The 19,647-nt window shown below is 42.3% G+C and overlaps 1 protein-coding gene across 1 annotated transcript in view; it reads left to right on the top strand.

The window, feature by feature from the left end:
- The window catches only part of WWC1 (WW and C2 domain containing 1), a 347,981-nt gene that overhangs the window by 242,583 nt on the left and 85,751 nt on the right, over positions 1-19,647 (top strand). Inside the window, exons 10-11 of the mRNA XM_069199350.1 lie at positions 2,658-2,747; positions 6,051-6,583. Of these exons, the coding sequence (XP_069055451.1) occupies positions 2,658-2,747; positions 6,051-6,583 (623 nt within the window). The remainder of the gene's footprint in view (positions 1-2,657; positions 2,748-6,050; positions 6,584-19,647) is intronic.

The raw sequence follows: 19,647 nt of genomic DNA, 5'->3' as shown, positions 1-19,647 counted from the left end.
ACTAACATCCAAATTGGTGTTAAGACACTTTCCTCACATCTTTTCTGATTTGGAGGTGTTCTTGTGGCACAACTTCTCCAGGTTTTAACTGTAGAATTTGCCTTTAGAAAGGCATGTGATAAATCTGCGTGTGTTAAAACGGTGTATGGTATTATTACTTTACCTGTAATACAGATTTGGGTTGAAACTAAACTCCTATTTATGGTAGTAAAAGACCAATCAGAAAAATGGCTTGTGCCGTGTAAAAAAATATGCATCTATTTACATGCAGGCAGTATAATGCTGGAAAATAACGCCTGAGACAAAATAGAAGTGTCAGCCCATTTTGGGGATCAGATCTGACCTCAAATATTTCCATAACATCATTAGATTAAGGCCCATTACTCGGAGTAAGGATAATCTTATTGCAGGAGGATGAATCTTGCGCAATCCCATGATCTCAGTCCTCTCACTATGGTTTTGTTTACCATCCCTCCAACATCCAGTGGATCAGAAGGTACAAGAAAAAAACACACACGCACTGAACAAATTATCAAGTTTCTTTAGACTTGAAAAAATATTTTAGAACCATACCTTCACCTTTGTGCAAAGCCATGCATTGGTCATAAATAACAAGATTTACAAACCTAGAAATACTGTAAGCCAATAAAATGTTTTGTTTTGTAGCACAATATCCTCCTGTTCAAAAGAAATGAAACGTGTAAAGATTTCCTGGCACATCATGTTAGCATCCCATTAGAATACAGATGTATAGGTCAAAAGATATGTATTTGTGTTAGTGACTGCTGTGTTATACTAACTTTGAAATTATTACGAGATTCTTAACGGCAGGGGCAAAGGTCATATGACATCACTTCATAAGATCTCACTGGTATCAAAGGATGTGTGATGTTACTTCAACTACCCCTAGCATTTTGGTGGTTCGACGCCCATGTATTTGAGATGTAACATTTTAGCTATTAAAATAGACAAAATATATTTTCAGGATTAAGAACTGTGTGTCTACCATGTAATACATTCTGTTGTACATTGGTCTTTGTCCCATACAGGAAGATGTAGCACTTCAGAATGCAAGGGTTTAAAGATAAAAATAAGATGTGATTACGAGGCACGGCTTAGTTTGTGCTCAATGGCTATTTTAGAAAAGATAGTGCAATACTGCAGGAGCTGAGACCATGGAATAGAATATTCCAATTCGAATTTGTTAAGACTAAATATTGTGTGCACCTTGCCTATCATCATTGAATCCAGTGAAAACTAAACAAGCTTTGACAAAACCAATAGTTCTTGCTTTATGTGACCTGTTGGCCTTGTTTTTTCTAGCCAGGGTGCATAGCAAAAAATAAGTCTTAGAAACATTTGCTTGCATCATTTTGTATGTGCATGTATATCTCACCATGCATAGACATGCCTAAAAAAAACTGCAGGTGCTTTTCTTTTTCTTTTTTTGGTTATTGATCCAAGTTGGGTTGATAACTAAAATGAGAATAACGCCTCTAAAAGCATTTTTAACGATAAAGCAACAGAGGAGAGAGGGGACACCGAAGGAACATGGGAGTCGAAAGATAAGTGATAGGGCTGGACTAGGAGGGGGCGTAAAAGCAACAGGGGAGTGTGGGAGCGAAATCACATAGGGAGTGGAGAAAAGGACATGGTGGACCTGAGTGGGGGAAGTAATGTGGAGAAGCACACAGATAAGCACAGGAGGGCAGGGAGAAGCAGTTGGACAACAGAGAGCAACACGGAGCGCAGAGGGAGAAATGTAAACAAGGGAGACAGCTCAAACATGTGAGCTCTAATGGAGTGCTTCACTCACAAGAAAAAAAGTAGTGCTTGAAAATCAGTCAGTGAAGCCAGCCAATCAAAAAGATTATAAAGAGGCAATGGTACATGACAGTGATTACATACAGGATTGATAAGCTTGGACACGAATAAGCACCAGACAAATGAGTTACAAGGAAAGCCAAACAATGGCAACCAGTGGGAGGGCTCCGAACCCCCCCTGTGTTCTCGGTAAACCACAAAATACCACATAAAAGACAGAGCATGCGCTGTCTAGTTGGCTCAACCTAAAAAAAACAGTCAAGATCACATTTGAAATATTTTTCCAACGGGTTCTCGACTTTTTGAGACTGAATATTTTTTACACAGGATTCAGTGCAAGGCCGACTAAAACATGGAGTCTCCCAAACATTCTAAAACGATATACATAAAAAAAAAAAATCGACCATACTTTAATGAAAACTTTTGGACAAAAACACTTGAAATTATAAGCTCAGAAAATGCCCTTTGGTTGTAGCAGAATTTTAGACTGGATCTTCTTGTAACTCTCAATGTAGTAATGAGGGGAAAAAATGGCTGCAACAATGATGCTGTTTTCCTGTAGTGCTCAACAAATAATGAACTTTTGTACATAACCTAGATCCCACAACACATGTTGTAAATGTTATATTTTAGAAAAGAGACCCTTCTCACCAAAGAAATCATTCAAGGTGAGTTGGCCATGTTTTGCTATCAGCAGCAGATTTTTAGCCTGGTTTTCGAAATTATCTTGTTTAAGTAATATAGTGTTTGAAAAAAAGAAGTGCTCTTTAAAAAAAAAAAATTCTGCCCATACACGTTTTTCGCTTCTAAGTAACTCAAGTATTTTATTACAGATTGAAAATCAACAGTAAGAGAAACCAGTTGGTCCGGGAGCTAGAAGAAACCACACGGCTAGTTGCCACATTGCATGCACAGCTAAAAAGGTATGTTTCATCATTGTGCAAAAAGCTATTGGAATCAAATGCATCTTAATGACGTCCAAAATTCAAATTAGAAGTAAGTAGTATATTTATTGGATTATTAAATTGAGCTAGAAATGTTTAAAGCTCAAGACAAAGTGATGACAGTAGTTGTGCCATACCACGTTTTTTTTGCAAATGGGGCATATGTCCTAGAGCAGTAAAGTCAACACAATTGTATTATAGCCAGTGGTAGCATCATCACCCACAATAAATGTGCAACTGCCAAAAAACACTGTTATAGAAGAATGTAGAGCAAAATTGGTAATCATTTATTTTATGTACCTCTTCGCTACCCTTAGCCATTGTAATGTTAGTCAGTTCGCTGACACGTTAAAGGTTCGATGGACCTTTTGACTGCGCTTAGAGTAGTTCCCACCCTAAGACCCAGTTTCAGTACCAATCAGTATCAATCAATAGCATCAATAATCTTGGGAGTCAATAATTTCAACGCACCATGACCCCTTGGCCATAAATAACCACACCGTTATGTAAAAAGAATGGCATGTTTGGGCTTCATGCAAAACAATTTAGTCAACACAAATTTGGAAAAACATCTAACTGTGGCTTTATCAAATTTAGCGGTTGGTATCTAAAGACAAAAGCAAATAGACATAGCAATCACTAACATAGTCCTATACCTTGCCTCAGTATGGTTCAGCAAGCTGCGACAGTCTTCGTCAGTTGGACTTATGTTCGGTCAGCATGGCATGGCATTGGACTCAGCAATAAAATTCAAGACAGAAATGTCTCAGGATTTATAATAGAATGTCGCTTCTCGGCCACAAAGTTAGGAAACATGGGGTCTCTCTCCTCTCAGTGAATCCTGGATAAGTTAGGTTCCCTAAAACCCCTTCCCACATTGCTATTGGTCAAAGAATCATACATTTACATTCAGTCCTATGAAAGTAGAACCTCAGATCTAAGATATAACTAAACTGTCTTTCACATGCTGATGACTGGCTCCTCTTCTCCCTTTCTGGTCGTTGGGCTTGTCAGGTAACAAATTTGTATCAGCTTATACCCCAGTCAGTGCATCCATTGTTAGTTCCTGGGAACATCCCCTTTACACATATTAAGTTTTACAAAGTATTAATAGCTAGTACAACATTTTCTATCAAGCAGTTCTCATCGGAAATAATGTTTTGCTACTAACATTTGGCCAACGCAATGGAAAATTACAAATCTAATTCTCTAAGCATCCATTTTATGATTCCTCTAAACAATGCAACTTGACATGAGGCTGCGCAACTAGGCCCAAGATCTCGCTAACTTAAGGCCTATGATTAAATAAAGCAAATACATAATACATGATCATTAATATGACATACTACTACTTTCATCCAAACATGAGCGCTACATTTTACATTAATAATCAGTTAATAAAGACACTTCATGATTTTTGGTGGTCACTCAAGTAGGTACATTTTCAAAGTTGTGTATTATTTCTCTATATTAATTCATTTTCTATGCAGATTTAAGATTCTGAATACATGAATATTCATTAGTAAGATTTCAATGTTAACAATTTGAACTTGTGACCTTTAAGCGTTCTTTTCTCTCAGCCATCCTGTTGGCAGGTGCTAGATCCCAGAAAATGCCATTAGGCCTGGCATGTCCAAATCCTTAAGTGGCAATATTTTAAATAGTTGATGGATATGCCCACAAAACACAACAATAATTAAAGTCCCTACATTTCACATCATTTCCTCCTGTTAGTATTTCTTACTATGAATGTTGAGCCCCCAGATGAATTGTTGTTAGCCCCTGGCAATTCCTTTAGGAGGTACATTTTGTGTTACATTTCAGAGTTTTTGTTTTTACTGACTGATATTAATATTGATAGAGATCATGCATTACAGTACTTGTTACTGGTATTGTCCTACTTAAATCAGTAAAACAATCAAGGTTTGATGGGCCACAGTGCTAATTCTTTAGTAAAATGCTTCAGAGTTCCTCCTAGGACCCAAAGAATTACTTGACTTGTAAAATGGCCAGCTAATCTGCCATAGACGTTGCATTGCTGAAATCATATCAGCACTTCTAAGCAGTAATAAAGAAAACGTTGTAAAAAACGTTGCAAAACTGGTGTGTTATTTTCCCTCAAATATCTTAATGCGTGGAATTCAGTGTGAGTGCTGGAGGGATGAATGTGTACCAGATAATTGTTTTAACCACTGAAGTTATCCACGTTATGTTTAACTTCCTTGTATATTCACATATCTTTTCTGGATATAGTGAAAAGTAGACACCCATCTGGGCCTGCGTGGAATCCCTAGTGGAAAGTAATCTTCCCTGCATCTCTGAATAGCATGTGCATTTTACCATTTTTATGAGGTGTCATGGCAAGTAAATATTTGATTAATGCTTTTCATTTGTTTGTTTCAAATACCTTTTGGAAAAATGTAAAGGCATCTCAGATATCTGAAGTTGTTTCCAAAGCTCTCCATATTGTGGACTGGAGCCAGTTTCTCGCAAGCAGCTGTAGTTGCCAGCTAGACTTGTGTTAATAAAGCGAGGAGGCTAATGATCCAGGCTTAGTCTCTGGGTTCTGAATAGTAACTTCAGTTGGACTCCCAGCTGACTAGCTCATTGTTTGTCCAGACCTGCCGTTAGCCTTTGTTAGGATTGTGGAACTTTTAATGAGCCATGGTCACATTATGGCACATTCATAGGGTAGGGGATTTGAATGTCTGCTCAACAGCAATGGCAGTTATGCGTTTTGTTTGTAACTTGGCATGTGCGCAGCTGGTCTTAAACCCAGGCTATATGTGGATCTTTTCATGTTCTCATACCTGTCTCTATTTTAGACCTATTTCTAACCAAAGATGGAGCAGTTGATTAATTAGTCAGTGGTTCCTGCGTGGTGTACTAGTGTACATATTAGGTCTGGGAGGAAGTTTCAGCATTAGCAGGATGTGAATTCTGAAAAATGTAAAGGTTATTATAAATTCGAATAGCAAGAACATGAAAATGAGGCCCTTCTCACATGTTGATGTCAGTATACATCTCCAAATGTTGTCATAGTTCCTAAAGAAATATTGTGACAAACGTAATACTTTGTGATAATCACAATTCTAATTTTATGGTCTGGGGAATAACTAAGCCACTAGTTGTTTGAGTGGGTTACGATGAAATGCTACTTACGCCACCAACATATATTATTGTGCATACTCACAGCAGCTGCTGGAATGGTGTGAACTGTTACCACTGAGTTTTCGAACACATTATATACTGAGAATACTGATTGTTTTTTTTCTTCCACAGTTTATCCACCAGCATGCTTTCCCTGTCATCAGGTAGCAGTCCTGGATCTCTGGCATCGAGCAGAGGATCTCTTGCAGCATCCAGCCAAGACTCCTCAACCTCAGCTAGTTTTACTGACCTCTACTATGAGCAACTCGAACAGTTGGACTCGGAGTATCAGAGCAAAGCTGAGTTTTTACTCCAAGAAGGGACTGTTGGGTACAGGCCTTCTGGTGATATAACTACTATCCATGAGAATGAGGTGGCCAAACCTCGGAGGACAGAAAACGGCAATCGGGTTCAGCTTCTAAGATCTTTATCTGGTACGCCCCGGTCAATGACATCACTATCCCCGAGATCATCATTGTCCTCCCCTTCTCCCCCCTGTTCTCCACTGGTGATTGACTCACTGGCCACTGGAGATGCCTTTCTGAGCCACATGGACTTTGATGATGCTGAGCTGAATATGAACCTTTCAGAGCTTGATCTTAACACTGGAAATGAGATCTACAAATTGGATAGGCTGGAGGCTGAAGACAAAAATCTGACACAAGGTAGCTATTTACAGAAAAATTGGAAATTTGGATGGTTGTTGCAAAGGCCATTTGTCAGTCAAGACAGGCTGTGTTTTTTCCCCAAAAAGGTCACAACATTTTAAAAGAATATATCTGTCTTGATGTATATTTTCAGACAGAAATCCAAAGAATTTTACATTGCACGTGAATATAACAATTTATCAGCATATATATATTTATTTATATATATATATATATATATATATATATATATATATATATACACACACACACACATATACACAGTATGTACATGAAATAACTATTTAGACTTTAAAGGGGGTGTCTGGTGACTGAGGTTAACAATATTGCTACCAAGCTGACACCATCAAACAATGAACATTCTGAAATGCCAGTCATTGGTTATTGTTCGCAGTGGAGAACTGGGTGAAGAACTATTTCTTTCTTTTGGATGGATGCCCTCTTTCACTAAAGTTCCTCTGAAGCAATGAGTTAAGATTTGCTTAATACAAATGTACTTTAGTTGAGATGATGGTACCATTTTTGTTCCAACACAAATTAAATAGATCAAAAATCTATGTTTATAGTTGTGCATTGATGTACAACATGGGAAGATGGTTTAGGGCTCTTTACCTAAAAATGTTTATAGGTTGTTCTAATTTGTGGCCTTTTTTCAGTCAGATTTGACTAGATCTGAATGAGTAGATAAAGGTCCTCTAAGCTTCTGTTACTGCATCTTTGTCCACCTACTTCTCTGTGTCCTATTTCCCCCCTCTTACTTTCCAGTACGCAACTTGTCTCTTACCTTCTATTACATTCTTTTTAACTAACATTGTCTACTACTGAGCATCTATCAAGTCTTCAGGCCATGTCATTTTCTGTTAACCGCCAGCACCTTTTGCGAAAAACTAGCACTACATCACCTAAGAAAACTGTCTCGACCAGTCCTCATTCACCTCTTTACATCATCGGCATTGATGTTGCACCAGTATTTTAAAATTAAAGAATGTTTAGGCCTGACATTAGCCGAGGCCTTTTGATTTTATGGTTAAGTAAAATGCCCATTGGAATGCACGGAGGTGGGGGGGGATAAATGGGGAGCTGCACCCAACAAAGCTTGCTGCTCCTGCCCCCCCCCCCTTGCCATCCATTGTCCAAGTCCATGCCCCCTTGTTACAGCCCTGTGTGGCCATTGTTCCGCCCCTACCCTTTCTGCCTGTCCTGAACAATTAGCTTTCTTGCCCCATCCACCTCCTCCCTACCCTCTGTTGTTTGAGTCCATGCACCAGCCCTCTCTCTCATGCCCTGCATGGTCCAGTGTGCTGCCACTGCCCTCCATTTAGCTTGACCCCCCTGCCCACTCCTCCTGCCCTCTGTTGCCTAATTCTATGCCCTCTCGCTTAGCCTCTGTGCTTAGCTTTCTTCCCCAACCCTCCTTCCCCCTGCCCTCCGATCTCTGTGTGCTTGCCCCAGCTCCCTTCTTTTTGCTCACCGTGTTGCATGGACCTGTCCCTGGCTCTCCTATCTACTCTAGGTGTTCTGTTGAGCTGCCACTGCCCCTCCCACCTGACTAGCATGGTCAGATGACTGCCACCAGTCCCTGCTCCCTCCACCTTGTCTAAGTTCCATGTCCTTGTTCCCGCCTTCCTGTCATCTATGGCCCATTTTGCTGCCACTTACTTCTGCCCTCCATGCTCTATTGTGCTGCAACTGCTCCTCCTGCCTTCCCTTCATGGTCTGTTCTGAAGGCTCTTCCCCTTCCCTCTCTTGTCTGTGTCCAGCCTCTACCCATCCCTTCTGAGCTCATTGGTCCTTTGTGCATGCCGCTGCCCCCTCCTGCTTGCCCACCATTGTCTTTTGTACTGCCACAGCCACTCCCACCTGCCCTGTGTGGTCAGTTTGCTGCCCTTTACCCCCTCCCACTGTCCCTCCATTGTCTATGTGTATGCCATTATAGTCTCACAGCTGCCTTTCATGGTGTGTTGTGTTTCCAGTGCCCATCCCGCTTGCCCTCCATGGTCAATTTGTTACTCCAGCCCTGCCGCCTTGCCCTCTGTTTTCTATGTGCAGGCCCCTATCCCCTCCCACCTACTTTTTCTAGTCCGTTGCCGTGCCCCTGCCCCCTCCCCCTCCCACCTGCCTTGTGTGGTCCGTTGCCGTCCCTCCTACCCTTCTTATTTCATTATGCTGCAACTGTCCCTCCTGTCTGTCCGGTATTGCAAGCTTGCTGCCCTTGCCTCTCTCCCCTCTACTCTCTGTTGTCCATGTGCATGGCTCTGTTCCCTCTCTATTGATTTCCATGGTCTGTTGTGCTGCACTGCCGTCCCGCTTGCCCTGTGTGGTGTATTTTGCTGCTGCAACCCCTGATGCCTGCCCTGTAAGGTCAGTTTGGTGCCTCTGCCCATCTCCCTCCTGCCCTGTTATCCGAGTCCTTGCCCTATCCCATTCCTCCTGCCCTCAATGATCCAATGTACCATACTTGCCAACATTGTGAACATAGTAAGAGGGAGATTTTGAAAAAAGAAATCTAGGGAATTGATTTTTCCCACTGACTTACATCAGGGGTGTGGAATTTATTAAAATATCTACTTGTCCAGGGGACAGGTTGCTTCTCAAATCTACTTGTCCTGTAAAAAGATCTACTTGTCCCTTTGGTGCCATGTAGTGTGGCGACAAATTATGGCAGCAATCTCATTATGTAAGAGCTCTGATAATAGCTCTGATTATGCCAGGGCTACTACCATAGTAGGGCTTGAATACTTGCAGTTTTAATCCCTACTGTAGCAATTTCCTTATTTTGCCACCTTTCTTCAGATCTGCATACTGGGGCTGGAGGAATCAGTAAGCAATAGTTCCAGGGCTGGAATGCCTTTGAGTCTGCAAACCTACTAACCTGCATGTTATAAAGATTTTCACCAGCTTCTCTCTAATATTTTCTCATAATAAGAAAGGTTGGACATTTACTCCTGACAATGGCAGAATTAGAACTTCTTCCAGGGTTGGGAAGAAAGTGGCCGGAGGGAAAATGAACTTGCAAATGCTCAATAGATTTTCACATGAGCAAATCTACACATGCGTATTTACCCATGCTAAAATACAGTTCACAAATATTTTATAGGGGTACGACATATACCATGGGTGCACATTTGTGACTTTAAGAATTTTGGGCCACATGTAGGTAGGTTCAGATTTGCGAGTCGCAAATTGCGAGTCGCAAATCCGAATGTAGGATGGTGTCCCTGACACCATCTGTGATTCGCAAGGGCTTCGCAAATGCCCACCTAGTGAATAATCATGAGGTGGGTCGCAATTTGCGACCCCCTTGCGAATAGCAGCCCTCACAGGGATGGTGGCCCTCTTGGAGACAGCAGACCACCATGTCTGTGACTGCTTCCTTAAAGGAAAACGAGATGCATAACAAAAACGAAAAATGAAACGCTTTTTTTCATTTTTTCAGAGCAGGCAGTGGTCCACAGGACCACTGCCTGCTCTGAAAAGATTTTACAGTGACATTCACAATGGGAAAGGGGTCCCATGGGGACCCCTTCCCTTTTGCAAAAGTGTTAGCACCCATTTGAAATGGGTGCAAACTGCGATTTGTTTGTGCCGGCGGTCACAAAACAATCCTACATTGCACTGCGAGTCGCAATTAAGAAGGGAACACCCCTTCCTAATTGCGAGTCGCAAACCCGTTTTACGATTCGGTAACCAGGTTACTGAATCGCAAAACTGGGTTTGTGCATCGCAATGTGCTTTTTGCACGTCGCAAACAGCGAAAGTCGCTGTTTGCGACATGCAAAAAGCTACCTACATGTGGGTCTTGGTCCCTAATTAGGTCTGGTGTTAACAAAGACATTTTGTTTTTATTAAGCTTCTATTTCTCTCTCTTTCGGCTGGCTTTACTGTGAGTGATCGCATTCTGCTCTTCCACAAGGAGCATATTGGCACACAAAGTAGTTTTGTTCAGTGTCAGGAACTACAGTGGCAATCAGTGACGTAAAGAAACTGGAGGGTGCTCCTTTGCAAAGAACATGGAGGAGCCCCCTCTCCAGACTCACTCAGGGCAGGTGCTGTGCTGAAGGGGCCCCCTGGAGGGCGGCTGCGGGGCCTTTGTTATGCCACTGGTGGCAACATGTGCTTTTAGAGTTCAAAAACTTTTTGGGGTTTTTTTGCCAGTGTTTGTTACAATGTTGAGGGCCTGGTAGCTCCCACAACAATAAAGTGTTACAAAAGCCATGTCAAAACAAGACACGCATTGATGAAACTAAAAGACTTATAGAAATGTCAGACCAGTTGGCTTTGTCAGTGTTTGTTTATTTTCATGCTTCCCATATTCGTGTTGAAAATGGTTACACTGATTTTCCATTAGAAAGATTTTTGGGAAATACTAGCATGCACCAACACATTTTACTAAATGACACTTCATTTGCATCTAATCAGAGAGCATTCTGGGAGCATTATAGTTAGCCTCATAGCCTAAACTTTTCAAACATGTGTATACACTTTTTTTTTTGTACTGGAACCAACGTCAGTAGTGAAGTGTGACCTTAAAACATTTATTTACAGCACTCACCCTAATAATGAAGGCTTTCAAATAATGAACCATAAATACAAGTTCGAACAGCATTACCTTTTGGAAACACATTACCTCAACTGCAGAGAGTTCCACTCTCTGTAAACAGGCAGCCAAAGGGTTTGTGCTGCAGAGGGTTGGGCCTACTTGTCCCAAGGACAAAGTAAACATAAAAACTTGTTGCCCTTGACCCCAAACAAGATGTCCCGGGCGTCGGGCGATAGGAATTCCACATCCCTGTTACATTGAAAAAGAGGAGATGTTAGTCTGGAGACAGATAAAATAAAGCTCTTTTGGGCTTAAAAACATCCACAGTCTCTTGCCTGAATCGGATCTTTTGGCATGTATGGTTCTACTGCCACTGCCTCTTTCTTCTGCACTCAGTGGTCTGTTATATTGCCACAGCTTCTCATGTCTTTCCTGTATGGTTGGTTTATCGTCCCTGCCCTTCATGGTCCATTGTGCCGCCACTGCCCCTCCTGCCTGCCCAGCATGTTCAACTTGTTGCCGCTGCACCCTCCTCCATGTCCTCAATTATTCGAGCCCGTTCCCTTGATATCTGCCTCTCTACAGGATTCCAGTGAACAACTAGATTGTTGACATTCTATATTTATTACAAACGTGTGGCATGCCTGATGTCATCTTGATGTAATCAAAGTAGTAATACCCAAAGCATTTCCTCTAGAAATTATAAAAATGAGAGGGTCTTATTCCTATAGAAATTACGGTTACTGCTCTAAAAAAACTAAAATGACGACAAATTTTCTGAGTTGTCAAATAGCGGCAAAGCACTTTTAAATTGTTTGCTATCTTGATGTTTTTTATCCAGTTGATCACTTGATTAAACGTTACACTTAATTGTTTTTAAACCCCCCCCCCCCCCATCTCCTTATTTGCTACAGTATCCTCAGTAGAAAATGCTTTTAGTTTTTCACTTCGATTCCATCAAAATGGTGGTGGAATGTGCCACACTTTTGGTATAAATTCAGAATGTTAGCACTCTAGTTGCCCATTAGAACACTGCAGTAAACTGCTGATCACCTGGGAGTAACTGTCTGCTGCTGGTGTTGAAAGTGCATGTTTTAATGTCAGAATGTGCTAATGAAATTGAACAAGAGCCTACTTGAGAGCTGACTTTAAACGTGTCCTAATTTTTCTTTCTACAGCACTAACCATAATTTCTATGAAAAAATGAAACCCCACATTTTGTTCCTTTCTAAATTAAATGTTTTAGGTTTTAACAGTTTGATTCAATCAAGATGCCTTCAGGTGCACAGCACTTTTGTCATAGGTAAGACTGTTAGTGCTATAGTTCTTTTAGAACGCTCTAGGAGGCTGCAGAAGAACACATGGAAATCAACTGACGGGCTTCTCTTGTTGGAAATACAAGAGAAAGATATTTGAGAACTCACTTAAAATGTGTCCTAATTTTTCTTTCAATGGCACTAACCATACTCTCTGTGACAAAATTAACCCCCTCATTCTGTTCCTTTCTAAATTAAATGTTTTAAGTTTTACCAGTTTGATTCAATCAAGATGGCTTCAGGTGTGCAACACTTTTGTCATAAGTAAGACTGTTAACGCTCTAGTTCTTTAGAACACTCTGGGAGGCTACACAAGGGAATCACCTGATGGGCTGCTCCTGTTGGAAGTACATGTTTTACTGAGTTGGCAGACTTCATTCTCATAAGGCTGAGAAAGACAGTGTGAATTTACAGAAAAGATGCTCTCATTTTTATGCTTCTGGAGCACCTTCCATAACCTCTGTGGAAAAATTATGAAAAAACAGTTTCCTCTCAAACATAATTAAGAAATCCCAGCAGAAGGTTTTTCACAGGGTAAAATCGCCTTAGCAACAAATGATTTATATTGTAACTAAAATTTATTATAACCCTTAATATGTTCTCCTTTTTGTATTCCTCAAAACCTGCCATTCACTACAGTACATTTCAGTAGGGTGCTATTATGTATATTCATCCCAAGATGGCTGCCATCACTTTCTGATTGAAGTGCTGACAGCTAATCAGATCTCACCATGAGATACGTGCCCAAGCTCTGCCCAGATTTTCTTTTACTTTAACATCTCAAAAAATACTGAATTAGTTTAAACCATACAACAAAAAGCGGGCTTTCTGTACCAAGAGCTACCTTCCTGACAAATTTAGTTTAAATCCATTCAGCAATTGGGCTGCAGTCGTCTAAAATCTTAATGGGAATTAACGTGGGAAATGCACTTTTTTGATCTCGCCTCTTTTTCTTGGTCCCCACTTGACGGATCACCCTGAAACTTTCCATGCACAGCTAGACTCAACAAGACACTGTTTTTGGAAATTGTCATGAAGTTTTGTCAAACGGCACCAAAGATATAGCGAAGTCAAAAATTGCTTTCCCTATGGAAACCAGATCCTAACTATACATACCTCCTGGCGACCACCAGTAGGATATATACACATTTCGACCTTTGCAGTCTTTTTCACAGCCATGAGTGAGGTAATATTTGAGGTCAAAAGCAGTGCATTGCGGGGGTGTCAGTTATAGTCCGTTTCGGTAGCTGTAACTGCTCAATTTCACTGGTTTTGTCTGAGTGAAATGTGAGTCTAACTATAATGTACCTGTAATCTTGATTTTTTTTTTCAGTGAATTTGTATGTTTTATTTATTCTAGGTCCTAACTATATTGCCTCTTTAACCTTTGTTTTTTCAGTGAATTCCTAAGGTTTTTTTTTTATGTTGTTTCCTAACTATAAAGTCTCTGTAACCTTTGTTCCTTTTACGGGAATCGCTAAGGTTTTTTGAATTTTATTTCCTTACTGTAACTACTAACCTTTTAACAGTGAGTGTGTGTGAGTGCATAAGTGTCTCAGCAGGTCTGTGGGTGGGGGTGAGAGTCTGAGTGGGTGCATGAATTTTTTAAATGGGTCTATGGGTGGGTGTCTGAGTGGGTAACTGTTACTCATGCACTAAGGTAACTATAACTTATGCTCCTGCCATGCAAAGTTTTTTCATGAATACACCCACTGCAAATGTTATAGTGATATTATCAATTATGTCATAGAAGATGTCATGAGTGATGTAATATGTGGGTAATTAGAAGTGCATGGCTAGGACATGATTTGTAGTTACCTTAGGGCATGTGTGGCCCCCCCTCACCGAACATATTATTAACCCATCCTCCAGGGTCATATATATATTTTAAAGGCGGGTGCCGTGTGGCATCTTCCCTTGCTGAGCCCCTTAGGGCCTGGGGGACCCCATCCACCAGGGCTGTTTTTTTTTTAATTAAAAAGGAGTGGTCGCATGTTGCCCACCCCCCCACCCCTTCCGGAGCCTTGCTGGGCCCTGGGAACCTCATCCTCCAGGACCTCTATTAAAATTAAAGCGGTCCACTCTCCCCCGAGTTGATTTCAGTTTCAGGTACCCCATCCCCCATTACCAAGCATATTTGGAGAAGGATGGGTGCAAATGGTCCCCTCCTTAGGCCGATTTCATCCTCAGGGACCCCATTCCCTGGGGCCTGGTGATATTTGGAGGGGGGAGGGTACATGGCCCCCTTCCTTGACCCAGTCCCCCGGGGCCCAGCAAGTAAAGGTGGTGACTTGGTGCCCACCTAGGTCACCCATCTTTCTCTTGTTCGGGCCGTGGGGGAGCCGAAGGTCCCCACTGCCCCAGCCGGCTCACCGCATCCAGTGGGAGCTGACACTGCTCCCGCCTGCAGGGTGCAGTCTCTAATGTTGCTCCCTCCAGACAGGAGCAACATTTTGATCTATTTCTCAGGTAAACAGATCTAAAGTCCGCTCCCAGCAGGTGGGAGCATTTTTGAAGCTCCTCCCTGCTGGGAGCAGACTTGGTGTTTGCTTCTGCTTTGTAGGAGTTTTGAAAATACTCCTGCCAAGTGTGAGCAAACACAGGCTTCCCTGCCTGTGCCTCTGAGGGCAGCGACACTGCAATGTTCCAGAGATGGGCTCCCTGGGGCCATTAATGGCCCTGGGGCTTTAGAGACTTGGGGAAGGTATCCACTTCCCCCTCCAAAACATGCCGGGTCCAATCCCCAGGCCTGAAAATGGCCTGGGGATGGGGGCTGCATGCCCCCCTCACCTTAAAAAATGGGCCAAGCCATAGGGGATGTCCTATGTGAGGTCATAAGCAGTACATTGTGGGGGCGTAAGTTATAGTTAGCCCTGGTAACTATAACTGTTGAATTTCTATGGTTTTCTATGAGTGAAAACTGAGCCTAAGTATAATGTCCCTATAATCTTTTTTTTTTTTCTTCAGTGAATGTCTCAGGTTTTTTTAATTCTATTTCCCCACTATAATGTCCTGGTACCATTTGTTTTTTTTCCATGAATTTCAATGTTTTTAATATTCTGTCTTATAACTATAACGTCCCTTTAACTTTTGTTTTCTTCAGTGTATTTTTTTAACGTTAAGTAATTTTATTTGTTTTACGTTAAACCAACCACCGATGCAGGCACGCTGGGATTTGGCCACAGGACCTGGCTGCGGACAGTCCCTACAACCAATCCTTAATGAGCACCCAACCACATGCCATGAACGGCTTCAGCTGAGTCTCAAAAAAAGGAAAGAAAAAAGAAAAGGAAGCAGGGTACTGCTACCCTTGGTGCAGGGGTCCACAAGGGGCCTCCCCACGGCTTAAAAGTATTTTTTTTAAATCACAGCACATACGTGATTTTTACAGTGATTGAGGGAAAGAAAAGCAAGCACGGTCTCCAACGCTTGCTTCTTTTTTCTTCTTGCCCTGGGTGTGCCAGGTCTCGGGGACATAGCAAATAAAAATAAGAGGGGAGGGTGCACCGGCCCCGCTCCAATGGCTTATGAAAGCCCTGGGAACCACCACCTCCCCTGGGCACTGCTTTTTAATTATGTGGGGGTGCCTGCCTGGCACCTTACCAGGGACTGCTACCATTCCCTCCCTAGGGTAGATGTAAATAAATTAATGCAGTGGGCCCTTGCGGGGCACTGAGAAATTTGTAAGAGGGAGGGTCCATGCTTGCAGGCCCAGGGACTGCCACCTCCCTGGGGCAAAACATCTTTAATACGGGGCCCACGCAGGTTCCCCCTGCAGTCCTGCATGGGCAAAACATGTTAAATTAATATGGGGGCCCATATGCCCCCCCCCCAACTACTCCAGGGACCGCCACCTCCTGGGGCAAAGAATTTGATATATGGGGTGGCAGCACAGCTCCCGCACCCCTCGGACCCCCACCTCCCCTGGGCAAATCATACAAGTTATATAGGGGGGTCACACAGCCCCCCACATCCCCAGGAGCTGCCCCGGGCCGAAATAAATTAATATAGGGAGCCTGTCGTGGACCCCTGGCCCCAGGGACCACTACCTCCCCAGGGCTAAATTCAGTGATGGAGGCGGGCTGTGTGGCCCCCCTCATGGAGCAAGAGATGGCCATGGGGACTGCCACCCCCCCAGGGCTGGCTCCTGCTACATCCCGAGGTGCCCACCCTCGGGATGTAGCCCTTTGCTTTTGTAAACGCAAATATAACTCTGCTTTCCGTAAGTGAGAACTATCAAACTACTCCTGCTTGCAGAAAACTGAGTTTTGATCTGTGTCCCTGCACGCAAATAGGTGTGCAGGGAAACAGATGAAAACATTGCTTCCACAAGCAGGAAGCTGCTAGTTAAAGCAGCTTCCTGCTTGCAGGAGCAATGTCGACTCCCCCAGGATGCGGGGTGTCGACTAGGACGCTGGGGCCTTTAGGCTCCCCCCGTGATGTGTATACACACATACACTCTCACTCATATATACCCCCCCTCACCTCCTGGGGTGTACAAAGACCACAATCACATACATAGTAGTTGTCTTCAGTACTTTGACTGCTATGGCAATGTGTAATTTTTGAGAATAAAATATTTGTGCTTTTAGTCATTTTTAGGGTCGAGCCTGCGTCGCATGCGCTCGTGCATGCGTATCTCTAGTTAGACGCTTTAGGTATTAGAAAAAGGCTCGGAGCCCCGTTGACGTCACTTCAGTGTCTTTCATTGGCAAGTTGGCTTGCCTGTCAGAATCCGCTTCTTTTGATTAGTGGAAGGCACGCATACGTCATGCCTTTTCCGGTGGTTAGCCCTCCTCGAGCGCAGCGACCAAGTACAGGCTCGCTGGGTTTGTGGACTACTTTTTCTCTATTTTCGCAGCGAGATCTCGCTGGGCAGAAGTCGAGCGATTCTCATACCATCGACCTTGTTTACACAGTTAATTGCACTCTTGCCGGTTACGTTCATAATTGCACTTTTGCCGATAGGTATTATTACATGTGAACTGAAGCAGCGCGATCACGCTGTTTTTTTCTTTTAATGCAAAAAAAATCCAGTTGGGAGTTTACAACTGTTAACAGCTGTAACTCCGACAAATGCGAGACCCTAGTGCATTGCAAATGCTTTTTTTTCATATTGGAGAGGGCACAGTAGCTACTGCAACATTAACATTTTACAAACAAAATGGGAAATAAAATCAACCAAAAGACTGGTAACAAACACCAGACCATAGTGACTTTGCCTTTACTTGTTGTTTTCACTGATCATGCTCTCTATAATTGTATTTCTTACAAAAGTGTACAGAGGTAATATAACTGTTCAGTCAGTGTCTGGCATAGACATGCTAAAGGGCTCTGTTGCCTGAACCCAGCACCCCATTCAAAGTATTTTAATAAAGAAAGGGCCAATGCATTGGTTTAAATATCCCAGTCAATAAAAATGTTTGTGTTTGTTTTGTGAGACAGATCCTTTTCCTTATTTGATAGTGAAATGAAAATGAATGTTTTGGAACAGAACGTTTAATCCTCAGGAAAATGACTCATTTCAGATTACCAAATTTTCTACAGGTCCACAAGTGATCCGAGGAGTGGGTCTGAGGGCCCCATTTTTATACAGGGTGGTAGATTTGAAATGGGAGACCCAATGTTAACCTATGGGAGAGGTAGGCCTTGCAATAGTGAATAATGAATTTGGAGTTTTTCACTGCCAGGACATGTAACACTTAAAAGCGCATGTCCAGCTTATTAAATACAAAGCACCCTACTCAGTGGACTGTTTAGGTCCCCCCTGGTGGTGACATGTATTAACAAGCATTTGCAATGCAACGGGTCTCTCGTTTGCTCATGTTAGAGCTGATCGCGTTGTAAACTCCTAACCCGACTTTTCATCTATCGGCAAAAGTGCTTTTATGTATGTAACCCGAAAAAGTGAAATTAACTGTGTAAAGCGCTCGACTTCTGCCAAGCGAAATCGTGCTAGGAAAATAGAGAAAAAGTAGTCCACGATCCGACAGAAAAAAGCAAGCCTCGCATGTTTTCTGTACTTGGTCGCTGCGCTCGAGGAGGGCAAACCACCGGAAAAGGCATGACGTGAGCATGCCTTCGACTAATGAAAGCAAGCAGATTTTACTAGGCAAGTCCACGAACCAATCAAACACACTGACGTGACGTCGACTGGGCTCCGAACCCTTTTCTAATAACGAAAGCGTCTCGCTGCGATACGCATGCGCGAGCGTATGCAATGCAGGCTTGACCCTAAAAAGGAAGGTTTAGGCCTGGTGAAAGGTTTATTTTGCCAGGTGGAGATAACAGTTTAAAACAGCACACACAGGCTGCAATGGCAGGCCAGAGATGTTTAAAGGGGCATACATACACGGGTGGTACAATTAGTGTTGCAGGTCTCTCAGTGACATTTAATTTACCAGCCCTGGGTATATGGTTTTCCACTTTACTATGGGCTTAGAAGTAAATGAAATATGCCAATCAGTTGTAAGCCAAATGTACCATTTTTTAGCAAGAGAGCACAAGCACTTCAGCACTGGTTAGCAGTGGTAACATGCACAGTCCTTAAAGCCAGCAAAAACAAACTCAGCAAAACAGAAGGGGTGAAGGCAAAATATTTGGGGTGACCCTGCAGAGAGGGCCACATGCAACACTATTTATAACATGCCTGAATTAATTGATATGTTCTTGTTACTAAATAAACTACTTGTTTAAGGAAGACAGTGTTGGAACAAATGAAATATTTATTGTAACAGTTTTTAAGGCTCTTAACACTGCTACTGTCTATTTGCAGTGTCGGTGATTGCATACTTCGGACATGTTGAAAGATCCAATGAACTTGTTCAATCCTGTAAATAGACTGAAATATTTCCTAGTACTGCCAAATGGAAGGAACCTGTTTAGAAAACACTTTCTCTGGAACTAGCATTTACTTAGCACCAACAAAATACAATCAGGAACTCGACATAATTAACAGATGAAAAGGGATGTGGAAATGTGCACTACGGAAAGTTACAGAAGGGTTTTCAGTATTCTCTGTTGTGGTGGCCTGTTTCCCTTGCAATAAGTTCTTATTGTCCTCTTTATTATGTCTGTGTTGTTTATTTTGTATTTAATACGATAACTGGGCAGCTAGATGGAAGGTTGTTACAATATAAGTGGAGTTTGCTATTCGTTTTAAAATAGTTTTTCTGTGAATGCCATTACATCATGCTCGGATCCTT

Source organism: Pleurodeles waltl, chromosome 7 (assembly GCF_031143425.1).
Source record: "Pleurodeles waltl isolate 20211129_DDA chromosome 7, aPleWal1.hap1.20221129, whole genome shotgun sequence".
NCBI classification, from domain to species: Eukaryota; Metazoa; Chordata; class Amphibia; order Caudata; family Salamandridae; genus Pleurodeles; species Pleurodeles waltl.
Note: the sequence above shows the minus strand (reverse complement) of the source record. Positions and strands in the feature narration are given on the sequence as shown.